Here is an 18,776-nt window from a genome sequence, read left to right on the forward strand (position 1 = left end):
TTGTTCTTTGACCTAATTTGCTTTATTCTTAATCGTTTACATTTGACCACAGTGGGTTTTATTTTTCCAAACAGAGGCTGTTTTGTTTTTTTGTTTTTTTTGTTTGTTTGTTTTCGTTTTCATACTGGACTGACCTGTTTCTCTGTAATCCTTTCTCATCATTGTACCTCTAAGCAGAGCCAGCCAGGTGCTTCCTGCTAAGGCACCTGTCTCAAAGCATTTGAACGTGTCAAAGCCTTGAAATTTTAAAGTAGCAAAGAATCATGTTTAACATTCTTTTAGATATTAATAGAGCAGACAAAATGAAACGCATTCCACTAAGTGATGAAGGATTAAAAACTGAGCTGTCTTCCTGGATTGCATTTGATGTAACTTCTGTTTTATTGCTTTAATCCAGTGCCCATTGATGCTTCTTGATTTATGTGTGTCCTGTTGTGCTTTCTTAGTCAACACACCCCTTGATTGTACTAATCCAGTCTCTGTTCTTTCGTCCCGTAGAACAAGAATGTCCAGGTTGCAGAGTGTGTGTCAGATTTATGTTTCAGCAGAGGATCGTTATCCGTTTATCTGTCTTTTTCTCTTTCCTCTCAGGGAAGAAAGTTGGCGAGGAAGCAGTGAGCTTAAATCCTACATGTGCTGAAAGTCATCAGTGGTAGGTCTGAGCCGTTTCCTTATGCTTGTTATCATTTAAATGCAACTTTCTTCTGTTCAATAAACTCTTTCTGATTTTCGCAATGAAAGATGTCTGAGATGAGGCTTAGCCTGAATATGAGAGAAGTCCCATTATGTGAGAATCAATGTTATGCAGATTTCTAATCCAGCTAATTTTAAGTTAAATGCTATGAGACCAAATGAAAGCACAAATGCAGGTACTTTCCCCAGATCAGAGGTGTCAGTAGGGTTGAGTGACTTGTTACCCTGGAGCGCCTGTTCCTCTGTGTTTGAATAGATGAACGTCTGACTCAGGCATTTCCTTTGGGTAGCCTACTAAATGTAGCTTGAACAAGAAAAGAGAAAACTCACACGGGTAAATGAAAAAAGCAATTTAAATATGAATTTGTTGGTTTATGCTTTACACCCAACCAGAAAGCCCTGCAATATGTAAAATACGAGTGAAATGGTGTCCTTCAGCAGAGCACTGCCGCATCCTTTGAAAGCATGTATGCTTGTCAGATAGTAGTAGCTTACATCTCAAACATCTCCTTCCTTCGGATCAGCCCCTCATCCACCTGATAGCATCTCATCCAATTTAGGAATGTAAGCACAAGCTTGGCTCAGTTCGACTGACGGTTATAGTGGAGTAACTCGTGTCTGCAGAAGTTGCAACAGTTAACTTTTTCTGCAGGTTGTTAGTTGCTTCACAGCAGTGCAAGTTGTACATGCATTGTTTGTAGCCGTACGTATTCAGCGCTTAGGGATGTGCTGCTGAACAGGTCGCTCCAAGGCATTTATTTTCATTTTACATGTTCTTGTCACAAAACATCAGCATAATTTAATGATACCTTTGTTGAATCTGACGCTAACAGACAAAATGACTATTATTTGTCCTCTGTGGTCCTTAGTGTAAGTGGCAGTCACAGATTATCCCCGGACAAATTAAAGGAAAGGATATCAGGAATACCTCCTCTCCACTTGTACACCACCCCAGTCAGTCTGTGACTCAAGCAAAAATCCCCTTGCTTTTAATTAGCTCTGCATAGTGGGCCTGATGGCGTGCATCCCGTTTGTATTTGTGCAGGCCCCAATGCATTCCTCCATCTGAAACACTGCTCATGTCAAAACTTGACTGATGGAATCTGTGGCTGAAACGGAGAGATGAAAATTGCACTAGATACAGTTATGTTTTCTTCAGAACACACGCGCGCACAGCTCCAATAAAATGCGAGCACATTTATCTAGCTTTTTTATTTTTTTTTTAAACTTGTCCTTAATGGAGGCCATTCTAAAAAAACGTTTCCAATTTAAAGTGTTTACTGGTACTTGCATTTCATAAATGAGTGTCCAGTGTAATTGAGATTATGTGGTTACTTTATGTATAGGCACACAAAGTTCTCTCACAGAAAACGGCCCGCTTGCACCAGAAGTCCTATTTGTTCTGTTCGTTAGGGAATAATTAGCATTAGCTCATGCACATACCGCAGCACTCGAGACAGCAGGTGAAAAATAAGGCTGTGTTTGTTTAGCTAATTAAGAGGAACGGCTTTGAAAAAAGAAAAAACCTTAATTCTTAATCCTGTATCCACTGATGGAATTTGTAAGATTCTTAAACCGAGCATAAACAGCATCTAAGTTGAACGGACAGAGCAAAGTAGGTAAAGCTGCACTTTGGGAAGGGAGGAGGCAGGGAGTGGGGACGGTGCCAGGCAGTGTTGCAAGGAAGTTTATGTCTGAGGTAACTGTTTACTTAGTGTACTGATGCCGTGAGAAAACTTGTCACCTGTTTTCCTGAATGCTGTTCAGCTTGTCACAGTTTCACAGATGTTGATTAAACAGGCTGCCAGTCAGTTTCTGCTCAGCCACTGAAACTACTTATAGACTTTACATACCAGTGAAAGAATGTCTTTTTGGACCTTTTTTCTGCCGTGTGACCTCATTTAAGGTGTTTAAATTGATTGATTGCGATTTACCTGGAAGTCAAAGATGTAAAAGTGATAAACGGTGTAGGCACAACTGAAAATTGAAAGCCCAAATCGTTATTGAAATTGCAGTGGATTTATAAATGGCTGCCAGTAAACTCCTGTCACCCTTGCATCTATGAGTGACAGTCGAGCAAGTTGGGTGAGGGGGACTGTCTAAACAAACCTGCTTTGTTGTATCTGCAGTTTGCATGGCATATCACATAAAGTATGTCTCTACACCTACCCTGGCTTTTCTAGGCCAAATATGCTTCACGGTGGGGTGTGTCTATTGCAGCCAACAGTATTCCAGGTAGTGTAATAGGGCATCATGATTAGAAAGGGACAAATTGCTTGGTCTACTCTAAGTGGTAAAATGATTCAAAAGTCTAACCGAAACATCGAGCCAGTGGCTCACTGAAATGAATAACTAGTCAACTGTCTAGTTTACTTCGAAGGACTTTGCCTTTCCCCTTGACAGCAGTTCTAAATGACATGATTTCTCCATCAGGAAATTAAGTTTGGATCATGGAAGAAAATGTTTTGAATCCCTAGTATTCTTTACTACATAACATTTATTGTAGGGAACTTGAAGATAATTCAAAAACGGACAACATAAACAATTTTGTTACCTTTACTGTATCTTTTACTGCTCATGATATAATTCAATTCCAATTCAACTTTATTTATACAGCGCCAAATCACAACAACAGTCACCTCAAGGTGCTTTATATTGTACAGTAGATCCTACAATAATACATACAGTGAAAAACCCAACAATGGTATGACCCCCTATTGTCAAGCACTTTGGCAACAGTGGGAAGGAAAAACTCCCTTTTAACAGGAAGAAACCTCCGGCAGAACCAGGCTCAGGGAGGGGCGGGGCCACCTGCTGCGACCGGTTGGGGTGAGAGAAGGAAGACAGGATAAAGACATGCTGTGGAAGAGAGACAGAGATTAATAACAAGTATGATTCAGTGCAGAGAGGTCTATTAACACATAGTGAGTGAGAAAGGTGACTGGAAAGGAAAAACTCAATGCATCATGGGAATCCCCCAGCAGCCTACGCTTATTGCAGCATAACTAAGGGAAGATTCAGGGTCACCTGGTCCAGCCCTAACTATATGCTTTAGCAGAAAGGAAAGTTTGAAGCTTAATCTTAAAAGTAGAGATAGTGTCTGTCTCCCGAATCCAAACTGGAAGCTGTTTCCACAGAAGAGGTGCCTGAAAACTGAAAGCTCTCCCTCCCATTCTACTTTTAAATACTCTGGGAACAACAAGTAGGCCTGCAGTGCGAGAGCGAAGTGCTCTAATGGGGTGATATGGTACTACAAGGTCATTAAAGGACATTATTTTGAGAAACGTGATCAAGGTTTAATGGACACTAAAGTAGCCTTTCTCACTTGCATCAAAGCCTTAGAAAATATCCACTGTCACTTGGAGAAAAACAATTTCTTATGACAAGATTCTCCAACATAAATGCAAAGTAAATGTTGCTGCAAATTTCTATTGGATTCTTGTGTGAATTTAGTGAAAATGTCAAGATGCTCAAGTTAAATATTTGTATATTCAAATTCAAACTATTTAAAAACATAACTGAATATTTTTTGCCAAAAAAAAATCTTCCAAGCCTTTTACTTTTCAGCACTTGTCTCCATCATGACCAAGACTTGGACACATACTGAATCCATTACACAGCTAACACGTGGACAATAAGCAGTATCTTCTGGTTGTCTCATCTTCAATAGATGGGTGTTGTCTTTTTTGGTCAAGCTTTTGAAATGTTTGGACTGCCATAGTCAGAACTACTCCTTATAGAACCCCACCCGTTATGTTACTTCATTCATTACGCCCAGCCAATACTGTATACTCTGAATGATACCAGATCAAAATAGATCTAACGCAAAAAAATTACAATTTGCTGTGTTATGTTTAAAGTTTCAATTAATGAGGTAAGCAAATCCTTACTGTTGTCAGTGTCACCCACCTTAAATAATGTCACACCTGCTGGCATGCTTCAGTATTTCTTCTTCTTCTAGGGAAACTCCCGATTTTTGTTACCTGGTACAAACGGCATGACAAGTAAATCCAACCTGGAAGCTTGGTCTGCCTTTTAATGATGCGTTGACTGATTGTGCCAAGAGTTAAGAGTAGGGATGGGTATCGTTTAGGTTTTATCCGATACCGGTGCCAAATCGGTACTTTTGAAACGGTGCCGGTGCTCAAACCGGTGCTTAAAGACTGGAGAACACAAAATTGGTCCAAAAACCTCTCATGTTCAGATGGTTTTTTGTAAAAAGATAACAATGTTAGCCTTTTCTGCAGCTATGGGGCATATATGGTATCACTCTTGGCTGGAAGCAGTGCTTAATCAATGGGAAAAAACACAAACTTTGTCCAAAAACCTCTCATGTTTAACTGTTTTCCACTTTTTCTTTGGTCATTTTAGCCTTTTTGGCCAGGGTGAAGGGAGTATCTGCCATCAAACAAGAAGACAGCCGCATGTAGCTATGATGGTGTTTGCTAGTTCACCTTACATGCATTAATGTAATAACGTGGTTAGCCTACTAAACGTAAATTACACGCGAACAACATTAAGCTACTCATGCAGAGAAGAACGGCTGCTGCCATCATCATCCGTCATCATTTCTGCTACACTGACAGGGCTAGGGGCCAGGACTCTCCTCTTCGTGTTTTTGGGGGATATTGCTAACTCCGGGTCCGATAACAGGCAACCTACGCACAGTAGATGTGCTCGGTGTGAGGTCTCGCAGCAAGCTATCATACGGCGCATTTCTGGGCTTTTAAAAAAAAACGCTATGCGGCGCCAGGTGTTTCATCGGATTTGAGGTGTTACCTCCTTTGACAGTATCACAGTATCAGCTTAAAGCACTTGTTGCAGGCTGCTGAGTTTGCATATTTTGCTGTGAAGTACAGCCAGACTTTTGACCGCTTCGCCTTGGGCATTTTTAATCTGTAGCTCTGCTCTAACAGAACGTACGTACCTGGACCCGCCTACTATCCTCGGAAACGTAAAATTATTGGCTAGAAGTGTATCACAGCTCAGGGGAAAAAAGCACCGAAATGTGCGCTGCTTTTCGGTCTGGTTACTACCGTTTATGTCAGAACCGGACAGCGGTACCCATCCCTAGTTAAGAGAGATGACACATTCTGCAGAAATAGTAGAAAAACTTTACTGAACTCTTAGTTTTCTGTTTCAGCTTGGTTCACAGTTTCAGTGAAGCACTGTTTTGTGTTTCTGTTTTGTTTTCATTTTTTTTAAAGCAGTGAGACTGACAGTAATGAAATGACGAATGACCAGTGTATCAACCATATCTGTTGCTCGCAAATTGCTAGCAAATATTGGTATATAAGCAAATGTAGTTAGGAATATGTCGGTAACAAGTTATAGATCAAAGGGTCTTCATTGTGTGTATGTTTACATGTGGTTATGTAGAATAAAGTTAATGCTAAAGTTATGACCTTACTATAGTAGCTATACTCTAAAAGCACCTTGAGGCAACTGTTGTTGTGATTTGGCACAATATAAATAAAATTGGAATGAATTGAATAATATTGTTAAAAAATTAAGAAACAACATTCCGTTTTAAAAAAAGAAATCAAGAAACCTCTTTTTATGTGTCTACGTTTGATAACGTTGATGTTGACGTCATCATTACACCTCCATCAAAAACAAGGATTATACTAAAAACAAAAAAAATGACTTCCTTATTTAAAACTATTGTTAAAAAATAATAACTAACCAAAGTTTGGAGACAGTAGGACCTCATACAAGAACAAAACACATCCTCTCTGGGGTTTTATGGTTGTTTAAGGCTTTAAGTGATGAGGTAACAGTGGTCACCTTAGGAGAGATTACACATACTTTCCCATTATGTCATGCAGTCTTTTTGAGTAGAAGGTGAATAAGGACTCTTTTGAAGTTGGATGTGTGTAGAGGCACTTAACTTATTCAAAGAGCACCTCTACCCCTGCATACTACCAGTGTACTCCGCACTAAAATAAATTTTATGTCCATGTCAACTCTTAATACTTCAATTTCTCCTCTCCCAGGTTTCAGTTTTCAAAAGCACTCAGTCTATAGCTATTGTGTCTATTTACAGGGCTAATGTATTGACCACGTGTATGACATTAGATGAATGCATACGCATACGTGTGGGGCTTTGGGGACATTGAGCGTGGAGGCCGGTTTGTGTAATCTGACTGACGGGAGGCGTGATGGCATTCTTGTATCTCTGGCTTTGTATATAGGTGCATTTTCATTGATCCAAAGTAAATCCCCGACTTTAGAGCCTCACTGATGATACAAAGACCCACGGATTAAGCAGGGAGACAGAGGAGGACAGGAGGATGGAGTAACTTTGAACTTTGCAATGACAACCCTAATTTTAAACACGTGCCTCATAATTGGTGGCAGCACTGTGCTGTGTTCCCAGCAGCCTTGGAAAGCCTGTGTCTGCTTAAACTTCACACCTCTTTGTACACCGTTGGAACACTTATCGTGCCATGAATTTCGTCTCCCACGCATAGAAAAACAAAATCAACTAATTTTGTCTTGAGCAAACTCGCATACTCTCACACAGGTTAGCCGAAATTCCTCAAGTTTCTCCTCCTGTTTCTGTACGGCTTTTAGTCTGAACAGGTGCCTGATGGTGTAAAGTTCAATGAGCTCTGTGTGTTTGGATGTGAAAGTCAATCTGCTGCTTCTTCCATGCAGCTGAGACTTGGGGCTTTTTGCCAAGTATAGTTGGTGATATTGAGTCTGTTAACAACGTAGGCTGACCTTGCACAATTAAGAGCTCTGTCCTCCTGTTATTGTACTCTTTCCTGATTCCTTTTTCTTTTCTTGCCTTAGAGACTCAAATATGAGATAGAATTTCAACTATCAGTAAAAATGAAAGGATAAACAACAGCAGGTAGACCCTAAGGGCAAACGCACCTTTGTACACCTTCGCATCTAATTTCCTCATACACTCCCTCCACTTACCCTCTGCCCACACTCCACTGAGGATCTGGTGCATTTCAATCCTGTTTTCACAGAGTGACAATAAACCCCAAAATGCCACACTTGATCTCCTGTATGGTGTTTGCAGATTCTAACCCAGACAGACATCTGCTTACTTCCCACAGTCCAGCTGCTGGTCCAATAATGGTCCAATAATTAGCTACTCTACCAAATCTTTTCTTGGGGAACATGTGTTAGTAAACACTGTTTGAATTGCTTCATGCTGAATGTTGGTGTTAATCATTGAGTGGGAGGCTTAAATATGTCTTTGCAGTAAGCTGAATGTTGGGCAATCTTTCCCACAGCTGTCACCTGGGAAATAATTGATCTTAGTTGCTCTTCTTTGGTTGTATTTGGTCTCCTCGTGTTGTTACTGTCTAGATTTATTGCATTTAATCACATCAGCATATTGCAACACGTACATAATGCATGTATGTCATTAGAGCCCATTGGACTTTTTGATGTACGTATTTGTAGATAGATTTTCATGGTTAATTATTATTGTCTAAAAGTATTTCAAAAATTGCTGCCACAATGTCAAAACATTGCTTTATAGTTTAATCACAGCAGAATTTAATTTACAGAGATTGGGTAACAAACACCAAAACGGCTAATCCTCATGTTGACACGCTGAAGCAATGACATTCTATTTATAAAGTTACAAAACATATCAAATTGTTGAATTTATTTAATCCATTCAAGAGATTTGAGACATTTTATACAGGAACAATCTACACACATAGCACACACACCTTTATTTTTCAGTACTTCAAGTAGTTTTCAGGAATAGTACTCCATATTTCTTACAGGACATTCAAAGCTCTGTCTTGTTGGTTGCCTTTTTGTTCTGTTTGGGATCATTGTCATGTGGAAAATTAAGCAATCATTGTGCATTGTGGATGAAAATTTGTCAATAATGTAGTCCATGCCAGAGCCTCCACTATGTTTTCGAGCTGACCATCTCAATCTATTCTGGTTACAATTTGAACCAAAAACTTCATATTTGGATTCATCACTCCATAAAACATGTTGCAACTGATTTTAAGACAAGTTATTGTTTGATTAACCGTCGTTCAACCTTTGCTCCGTGTTTCCTTTCCTTAAGAATCACTCTTTGAACGCTGCTTCTCCTGTGAGACCTTTATTGATACGGCTTCAGTCAACAGTAGATGGATAAAATGAAGGGCCAGATGGCTCTCTCAGGCCCTGTGTCAGTGTCTCCCAGTTCTTAAGGACATGGCTTTGAGTTACTGTTTAGTTTTCAGGTAATACCCCTTTGAGAATCATCTTAATGGTCTAAAATAAATATCCTAAGCCTGTCAAACTCTGTGGCATTTTTATAGATGATCAGCTAAAGAAAATGGAACAAATTAAGTGTTTTTGCAACAGGATGGTAGAAACAAAGTGCATAAAGATGCAATTTAAAATTGTTCTTTGCTAAGTTGTCTGTTATCTGTAGACTCAACACTGGGTTATTCCTTTTTTTTTTTGTGCCTGAACGATTCATAGGTCACCGTTGAGCATCTTAAGAAGCAAGGGAGAAAAAAATGGTCAGTTATAAAGAGCGGACTGGAAGTGACTATAAAAGCAGCAATGTCCAACGAAAAACTTTTGCTTTAACTCTTTGCTAACAGTGAACCATTAAATACTGTGAGCAGCTTTTAACTACTAATTTACTTTTTTTTTTTTTTTAAGTGAAACGGTCACGTGCAAACCAACTGTGTCGTGGCTTGGTTTCCTATCTGCAGATATTTAGTTGCCAGTCAAAGATTTGCTCAAAGCATTTACATCCAGCTGTGTGTTTTCATTGGAAGCCAGGCAGCACAACTGCAGACAGATAGCATCTCTGCTCCTCTGATGTTGTAGAGCGCTCCACTCATCAAGCGCCAACCAGTGGGCGCATGGGCACACCCTGCTCCACTTAAGAAAAATAAACACGTCTTTTTTGTTTAAAGTTACATCTGCCCGTGTTTGGCCAATTTAAAGCATTTAAAAGTGATGTGATTAACGCGTGTCTCATCTCTGACAATTTTCCAGTAAGTGTGAGTAGTTCGTTTGAAGATTCATGTTTTATGATGTTTCATCCAACCATAACCAAAATGATTGTGAATTTATTTTCATCAGATACCGATCAGATAATAGTTGGAACTAGAGCTGGGCGATAGAACGATAACGATATGTATCGCGATATAACTTTTACTCGATAGAGAAATTAAGCTATCGCGATAGACCTCGCCGCTCTTGTCCTCAAAAAAAAAAAAAAAAAAAAAAGGTCAGCCAATCCAAATTAAGTAGCGCAGAGCCGAACCAATCACAGCCGCAGCGTCACGTCGCGTGACTTGTTACGTACAGCACAAGTGCCAAGCCGCACGTGTGTTTGTTTGGGAAGCAGCCAGCGGGTAATGGAGCCAGTGCGTAATGGAGGAAATGAGTGCGCCGACTAGAAAAATCAACCGAGCGTGACCGAAGAGAAAACAGATGATGGTTCCAATGCCGGAGAGATTGTCAAACGGAAGAGCCATAGAAGTTCCGTAGTGTGAAGGTATTTCGGCTATTTCAAGTCTGACAAAAAACAGAGTAGCGTGCACTGTAAATTGTGCCGAAAGCAAGTCTGGAAATACAATAAACTGGTGCATGCGTCACACTGTGCGCCACGTTATTGTTTCGGTGAAATGAATTTCTACAATACTGTTACTGTTAATTCTACTCTCTGCAGTGTTTAAATGCTTACATATACACACAGTTACTGTCCCTCCACACATACGACTCGGTTCTGCTTCTATGCCCCAGCTTTGTTTACTTTTTCCCACCGAGGCTTCTAGACTTCTGATTGGCCAACATTTCTGCACAGTTAGGAATCTAGCGCCACCTGCTGCTTTGGCATGTTCATAGCAGCGTTTTCCTTCATTTCTGCCTTTATGTGTGGACGGGATTATTTTTTAAAACGAAAACGGAAAATCTCCGTTTTCAAAAATACCCGTGTACGTGTGGACGTAGCCTCAGTCTCTGACTGGAAGCGCTAATTCGTCATTCGGCTTTTGTCAGACTAAAGTAACTGTTAAAACTGTTTGAAAAGCTAAGCTATACGACAAGGAGAGATTGAGAATTTCCTTTTAGTTCTCAGTTTATTTGATATTGACAAAAGTTAGTCAGTTTTGTCTGTTCTTCTGTAAAACAAACTAAGATTTATTTTTAGAATTAATATTTTGTTTCTAAGTGGAATTGACAATTTAGTCTGTTTCGTTTGTTCTATTTTGAAACTTAAACGCTTTAGCGGCTGCCTTTTGTGTAGTTTGCAATATTTGTCTTTATTTATCTGAAAAACTCATGTTCCTTAAGTACATCTACCCTGTTGAACTTATTATGGGAAATAAATATTTAAATAAAAACAAGCTGCTGATTCTTTCACATTTTACTTGTGAGCAACGGCACATTTAAATCTTACAAATATAGTTATTTGGCTTATATCGTGATAGATATCGTTATCGGCTGAAATGAAAAAAACATATCGTGATATGAAAAAATCTCATATCGCCCAGCTCTAGTTGGAACATTCTCAGCTGAATGAAATCTCCTCCTTTGCTCATAAGATTAATCTTTCTGCCGTCATGATCTTAATTTAGTAATTACCTGCTAATCGTGTAGTATACTCTGCAGTTTACTTCATAGCCCCCATCATTTCATTATACTGCGCTAAAAAAATCTACTCACACATACCAGACACTGTAGTACACACGTACAGTTGTAGATTCCATCTCCCATCACCGCCACCGTGTCAGGCGACGCTGTCAGATGACCTTTGCACACACTGATCCTTCATATAACAAGGTGTTTATGTTGCTCGGTGGTGTTTGACAGAGTACCAGCAGGATTAAAGCAGCCGTGCAGTGAAAAGGCTTTGATCAGCTCACTCCTCTCCTCTCCGAACCCTCGGCGTCATGCTGACTTACAGATCCCAGAGCTGAAATCGCCCTTTGTTTCGCTTCCACCTGCCCACTGGTCCAAGGCCAGCGTATTAATTAGAGAGCGGGGGAATAAGGTGGAGCAGCTTATCTTTGCTGGTGCTGTCTAATGAGGAGTCTTTCCACAGACCACTGAGTATGGTGGGTTTTTTGGAGGCCCTTTGGTTGTTAGTGACCCAAAGAAAAGGTGGTGTGACTGTGAGGTGCTGCTGACCATCTCTGTGCTTCTCACCGCCCCCTGCAAAATATCATTGTTTAACTTCTGTTTTGTCAGAACCGGGGAACCGAGAATGCCTGATGCTGCCGTTGTTTTGCTTAAAATCCAAATTGTGTGAAAAGCTAAAGATGTTAGAGGTTAGGTTTTCCTTTTAAGGCTAGTTTCCTTTCAATCTGGTAAAAAATATAGATAGAAACTGAGTTTTGCTGCAAATAAACCACACAACCTTTACAACAATAACTACATTTTACACCTGAATTTAGTCATGGCCCCTCTGTTGTTTAGAAACTTGTACTATGCCTGAAGAAGCACCAAGCACAGAGAGCCAAGGCTCAAGTTGCAGTGTTATAGCACAGTGGTGTGACAAATGTCCCAGTTGCATGGATGGTTTACGCAATAAAAACAAATACAGAATATAATTAATAAAAATATGCAGTTTGGATCCTAGGATCTGGCTGTTTTCATTCCAATTATATATTTATAAGGGTAGAATGTAATTGTAAAACTTATTTCAGCACCACCTCAAGTTTTTGGGTCTGAGTGTTGGATGACCTGGAAGCACTTCATGAACTTTCATGTTTCCAGAACTCAAAGGTTTTTATTGCACACAACAAATTTGGTGCCAAATAATAAATAAGCAGAAGGGTTAGAAGAATTGCCAATACGGTTCCTGCAACTTCAGTTCCTTGAACCCTTTATGATATCATACAGGCTTGAAAACATTAAATATTAATTTGCTGTTTGGTACGATTTGTTTGTTTAGGGTTATTTGGGGTGTTTCTTCACATAGCTTGTTTAAGAGTATGATGGCCTGAACCTCTAATAGCAGTGTCTCCCCACAGGTATGCCATCATGTGTGGAATTATGGCCGAATATGACACCATCCAAAACAAGATAAAGAACGGATACGTCTTTAAGGTAAGGCATGTGAACGGAGAGCTAGTTTTGACCTTGCAAATTCTTGGAATGGTCAAATAATAATATAATGCAAACAATGCATTTTACATCTATTTATGCATATTGGGCATTGCATTCTCCATGTGCTTAGGCTAAAGAGGAATGGTCATTTTCACAGTTTAAGCCAATAAGACCCTCCTACAGTCATTAAGTTGCATCAGAGTGTGGAACAGCAGCACGTAGCATTTTATCTTCTGTCAGCAGCCTCTAGCAAACACTGTTTTCCCTCAAAACTCTTTGACAGGTGAAAGCGAGAGATAGAGCCCTGGAGAGGGAAGATATTTAAAAAAAAAAAAAAAAACAGAAGAAGAATGGAAAGAACGAGGGAGGGTGCGTGACAGCCAGGAGTGTGCGGTAGCTCGACTAGATCGCGTGTGTGAGAGGTGTTTGTGAAATACTTGTGGGTTGGTGAAGCAGGACAGATCAGGTCAGAACAGAAGGCGGTGCAGCTGTGCTATGAATCAACAGTGAAAATCTTCTCTCTGTCTGTCTGCTTCTCTTCTCAGGATCATCTGGATAAAGCCATTGAGCTGAAGCCGCAGGACCCGCTGTCCTACTACCTCCTGGGCCGCTGGTGCTACGCTGTATGTGACCAGTACAGCACATCTCTATCTCTGCTCAATATGATGTACATTTATGAAGGCTAGCGTGTCTGCGTGACCTCCCACCTCCCTATGCTAACCCACCCACGGTTTCCCCTCATTCATTTCCACTGTTTAGGTTTCCTCAAGGTTTGTTTTTCCCTCTGCGATATTCACAGAGAGCGCTATGGGAGGTTAACACCATCCATTGTTAGCTTTAAATCAGATTGTACCAGGGAGATAATTTCATCCTGTTTCTGTTTGGCTCGTGTTCGCTCGGTAGCTGCAGTCATTTGGGATGCAGCACGTGATTGTTTCTGTAACTGTCTAGTCTTTTCAGAAACGCACGTAACATGATGAATTGCTGTTGTTTAGATCGAAATTTCCAGACGTTCTGCTTTTGACGGTTCCTGTTGTTTTATGAGCTGCTCATAACACCTGATATTTTCAGGGGTTGTATTTTACGGGCTGTCTACGGGGCATTCATGTTAAACAATGACCTACTGTTCACATTCAGCCAGCATCTCTGTTTGAAATTTCCTGATGTTGCCAGAGCAATTCTACACCTGGAGTTAGATACAGCTCTGATGACTGTGTGAGGCTGAAGCTGCTGCTGGCTGGTGACATTCTTCTGCAAAAGGTGTCAGTAGCAGAGCAGAAGTGGACGGGGATGCCCGTTGTCATGGAAACACTAGTAAAATAACAGGAAGTTGGCTGTAAGAGTTCTGAAAAATGATATGTAACCAGTCCTGCTGGTAAATGGGTGCAGATTATTTTAATCTATGTTTTAACTGTTACATTTCTTCATATTTGTTCAGAGATGTCATTTCTATTACATGTTGTGTATATCAGAGTCAAATGAGACCATTTGTTTTGGTCTGAGATGCTGCTGTTTTATACATTATCCAGGGTGTTTTGGATGTCACATACTGAACATCAACATTACCTAAACAGCTCAAGAGATGGCAGCAATACAGCTGTGGTCATACGTTTACATACAATCATCACTGGCATGAATGTCAGGGTCATTTTGGGCTTTTAATGATTTCTTAGAACTGTTCTTTCTCTAGATTTTACAACATTCGTCTTTAATAACTCTAAAAATTAAGAATTGTGTGCGCAAGTTTGACTTTATTCTAGATTTCTATGATCCACATAGGATCAAAGTTATAAATATTGGCTCACATGTATACATATATACGTACATTACTAAGTGTTCTTTAGAAGTTTGTACCTACACCTAATTCTTTGGGGGGTTTATTTTTGTTTGTTTTTTATGTCAAAAGTCAGAGGATGTGTGAAAGTTTGTGAAAGTTTAATTGTCTTTGTTATTCACAACAGTTCTTTAACTCATTCACTGCCATTGACGTCTATAGCCGTCAATTGCAGTGAATGAGTTAATGGGTTTAACTCATTCACTGCCAATGGCTGGCAGTGAATGAGTTAATTTTCATTCACTGTCAGAAAATAGGCTTTTAAATATTAGCTACAAGGGGCGGTGATGCACTGCTTTTTATGGCTCAGTCACACGAGTCAAAACTGGATGGAAGTTTTTTGCATTTCTTGCGAAGGTTTTCACATAAAATTTTTAGAATCAGACAAAGATAGACGAGCTGAAACATTTAAGTGTGAAAATGTGGAAGAAAATAAGAAATCACAAAGGCGAAAATACTTTTTCCATCACTGTACATTCAGAGTATAGTCGGAACCTGATAGGTATAAAACAGAACTTCAGAAATTCATCCACAAATAGTGACACAATCGCTGCAAAATAAGAGCGGCCCACAGAAACCCTGCTTTTACATAGAAATATAACTAGAATACAACATGCTGGCAACAAGAGTTCAGTCCCCTGTTGCAAAGAGACATTATGCAGATGAGTTGTTAGAATAGTGGCAAAGATTTGCCATTCTATCACATTTAATCGTCATGTCGTAAACAGATTACATGTAAAGATTAATTCAACCAATTCAGCTGCAAACTGAAATTAGACTGCCTCCAACTTGTTACTATTTCATCACTGACTTGATGCCTTTGACTGTAGCATTACCCCTCTCATCCATTAATGTTAAGCCAAGGTGGCCAATTTTCTTCTGATTGGTGATGTTTGTTTTCAGGTGTCTCAGTTATCGTGGATTGAGAGGAAAGTTGCTTCAACTCTGTTTGGAGAACCACCAAGCGCCACAGTTGAAGACGCACTGAAGAATTTCCTTAAGGTACTGGTGTTTTGTTTCTTAAGCTATTCTGCGATGTTTTATACACACACACCCAGCACGCCCCTGCGGGCGGTTTATCCTTCAAGCTCGGGACCTCTACCAGAGGCCTGGGAGCTTGAGGGTCCTGCGCAGTATCTTAGCTGTTCCCAGGACTGCGCTCTTCTGGACAGAGATCTCCGATGTTATTCCCGGGATCTGCTGGAGCCACTCGCCTAGCTTGGGAGTCACCGCACCTAGTGCTCCGATTACCACGGGGACCACTGTTACCTTCACCCTCCACATCCCCTCTCTCTCTCTCTCTCTCTCTCTCTCGATATATATATATATATATATATATATATATATATATATATATATATATATATATATATATATTTATTTCTATTTATTTCTATTTATTTCTATTTATTTATACAGATGTGGACAGCAATATGCTGTCCACATCTGAATAAAGTGTTTGAGGCAAAGTCAGAGAGTGGGGTGAAGCACGATGAACTGTACAAATAAGAGCAATCATTTCTGAGCACAAACGATGGGCGTAGCCGTCTGAGGTTTAAAGTTTACCAAGAAAGCACATTGAACTAAAGTGCATAAAGTAGGCATGATGGTTATATGTAATATTCAGTCCATGTCCTCAAACCAAGAAGTGAGACTTATTTCTTATTCAGTGGTTTATGTTTTTGTACTTTTTAACTGAATACTTGTTCTGACCTCAGTTATGAAACACTTAAATCACACCCCTGTTTATCTTGTGCTACGTTGCAATTTGCCTGCAGGTTGCATCTGTTCCCTGTTTTTAAAGCCCAAACCCTCTGTATTTAGAAAGGCTTAATCTCTGTTCCTACATTGGAAATGTTTATGTAGTGGGGGAAATTACTTTTGCTTTTGGCCAATATTCCTATGCATGCCTCATCTTCATGTCTTCTAGACCATAAGCTTGATTCAGGTGGTCACAGTTACAACATGTCACCAGTGACCTGGAGAAGCTTTAACTAAAACATTATACACCTCCCCAGCCTTGCTAGAGCTTAGTGTAGAGATGCGGCTCCGTTCTTGACATATTTAATGCTGCAGACTAAACTTGTTACTCCTTCTGTGTGAAGATCGAATTCTCAGAATGAAAGCAAGCTCTGTGAAACCAAAATATTCATGTGTAGTCCAAAAGCACACGCTTCAGTTAGTAACAGAAGCTGTTATTACAGACGTGAATGAAAGTCGTGACAGCATGGCTTTTATCGTTTTTAGACAGTGATTCTGTCTGTGTGATTAGCTTGACACTCAGTTCAGAGGAATTTGCTGATATGTCTGCTTTTGTCTAAGTACTGAGTTGGAGCGCCTCAACTCAACTGAACAAACTTGCATTGTGTTGCATTGCATACATTTTAATGCAATGCAACATATTTTGAAGTAGCTCAACAGTATATCACTATATCTGTGTCAGTGTCTGTATGTAGTCAACAGCTGGCTGTCTTGTGGGATTTTCTGTATTCATGTGCTGAATAAAGGATTTGATTGGCTGAATATCACACGTGTACATACGTTACCTACCATAAGAAAAAAAACAAAGAAAAAGCGGCACAGATTAAAATAGAAAGATAAAGTCTGGTCTGTCAAAATCTAGTAATAGTTCTGGTGTAGGTCCAGACTGTGATGTGAATGTTTTTGACCTAATCTATAAACTGTATATAAAAGATGGACGTTTATTTTGTGGACTTTTATTGCGGTGCCTTATTTATGACTCCAGCATGTGTTTAGTTGTTTGTTTCTTTCACAGTAGACATGTTGGTATTCGAAGTCAACGTTTGTTCTTGGGACTTCTCATTGATTACTAGCTCTGGTTAGCTAATGGGGAAAAGACTTAAGAGGTCAAAACTGTTGTAACCGGTTTTAAAAGTATTTTATTTCTTCTCTGAAATTGGACATGGGCTCATGTGGTGTCTTTGGGGATTGGATTCCTTTTGGTGCTGCTTCTAACCGCTTTTGTTTTGTTTTTTTGCACTTGCACCTTAGCTTTTTATTTCTATGCTACAAATGTTAGCGTCTTTTGCGGTCGTTGGAAAACTATGTCTAACTAAGTCTTATGAAACTTTTCTTGTCTGTGTTTTTAACCAGGTCGAGGAGCTCCATCCAGCTTATTCTAAACTCAACTATGTGTTTCTGGCTAAGGTTAGTACTAAACATATCAGTACTTGGATTGTGAAATATAAACCGTTTTACAGATGCTAATAGGACAAAACAGTCGTTTGACAGTTCTGGGTCTTTTCTTTGGTAGTGCTACAAAGACTTGGGTCAGTGTGAAAAGGCTAAGAAGATGTGTCAAGCTGCTTGTTCAATGAGTGCTGAATCCAAAGAGGTACACTTCAGGACCGTCTGTATTCAGATCTGTTTGTTTTTGCCTCATCTAATCCAGCTAGCAAAAACGCATCATAGCTAGGGATGGGTATTGATAAGATTTTCACGATTCCGATTCCATTTTCGATTCTGTTTAACGATTCGATTCTTTATCGATTCTCTTATCGATTCTTTTTTAAAACAAAGGAGAACACTAAGGTCGATTTGCTTAGAACTTTGTTTTATATCTTCTCTTTGAACAAGGTAGAAATTTAGGATTAGCACGGCTTTACAAACCCAACAGTGAGATCTTAAGAGATCCTTAAGAGATCCAGCCTATGGCTCTTCAGTGGGGTGTCACATGGTCCCCGGGGAAAAAATTGTAATTGTAAAATAAATATTCTTCTGTAGCAATAACAAAGTATAACATAAATTATTCTGTAGCAATTACACAAGAATATCCAGTAATGTCCTGCCTACAATTAAACACATTCACTTACCAAAAATCGGGGGCATCTGCTGTGGCAAATGGGTGCGAGCCTTTTACCACAAACTTACTCACTGCTCGGTGACATTCGTCTATCCTGGCCTGAAAGGAGACGCTACCGGTAGACTGCAGCGACAACTGCCAGCATCTGAGCCAGCCAGACTCTGTCTGTCTCATCATGGTCACCTAAATGCACAGTAATGGCAAGTTTGGTAATAAGGCAGATCGCGCTAACATAATATGCACCGTTAGTTGATTATTTACCTGCCGCATTAACGGGAGAGGACGTGCAAACGTTACCGCTGCTGCTGGGTTGAGATTCACGAGTCCGGAGTGGAATTAAAAACATGACATTCATTTAAGGTTATCACGTGTGTTTTGTGA

General features: G+C 39.8%; 1 protein-coding gene across 5 annotated transcripts in view; it reads left to right on the forward strand.

Moving 5' to 3' along the window:
* The window catches only part of rmdn2 (regulator of microtubule dynamics 2), a 43,027-nt gene that overhangs the window by 22,024 nt on the left and 2,227 nt on the right, over positions 1-18,776 (forward strand). For all 5 annotated transcript variants that reach the window (XM_026189721.2, XM_026189719.2, XM_026189717.2 and 2 more), the window contains exons 5-10: positions 592-652; positions 12,663-12,738; positions 13,284-13,361; positions 15,476-15,574; positions 17,687-17,740; positions 17,847-17,927. In XM_026189721.2, coding sequence (XP_026045506.1) covers positions 592-652; positions 12,663-12,738; positions 13,284-13,361; positions 15,476-15,574; positions 17,687-17,740; positions 17,847-17,927 — 449 coding nt within the window. The remainder of the gene's footprint in view (positions 1-591; positions 653-12,662; positions 12,739-13,283; positions 13,362-15,475; positions 15,575-17,686; positions 17,741-17,846; positions 17,928-18,776) is intronic.

This window comes from Astatotilapia calliptera, chromosome 13 (genome assembly GCF_964374335.1).
Source record: "Astatotilapia calliptera chromosome 13, fAstCal68.1, whole genome shotgun sequence".
NCBI classification, from domain to species: domain Eukaryota; kingdom Metazoa; phylum Chordata; class Actinopteri; order Cichliformes; family Cichlidae; genus Astatotilapia; species Astatotilapia calliptera.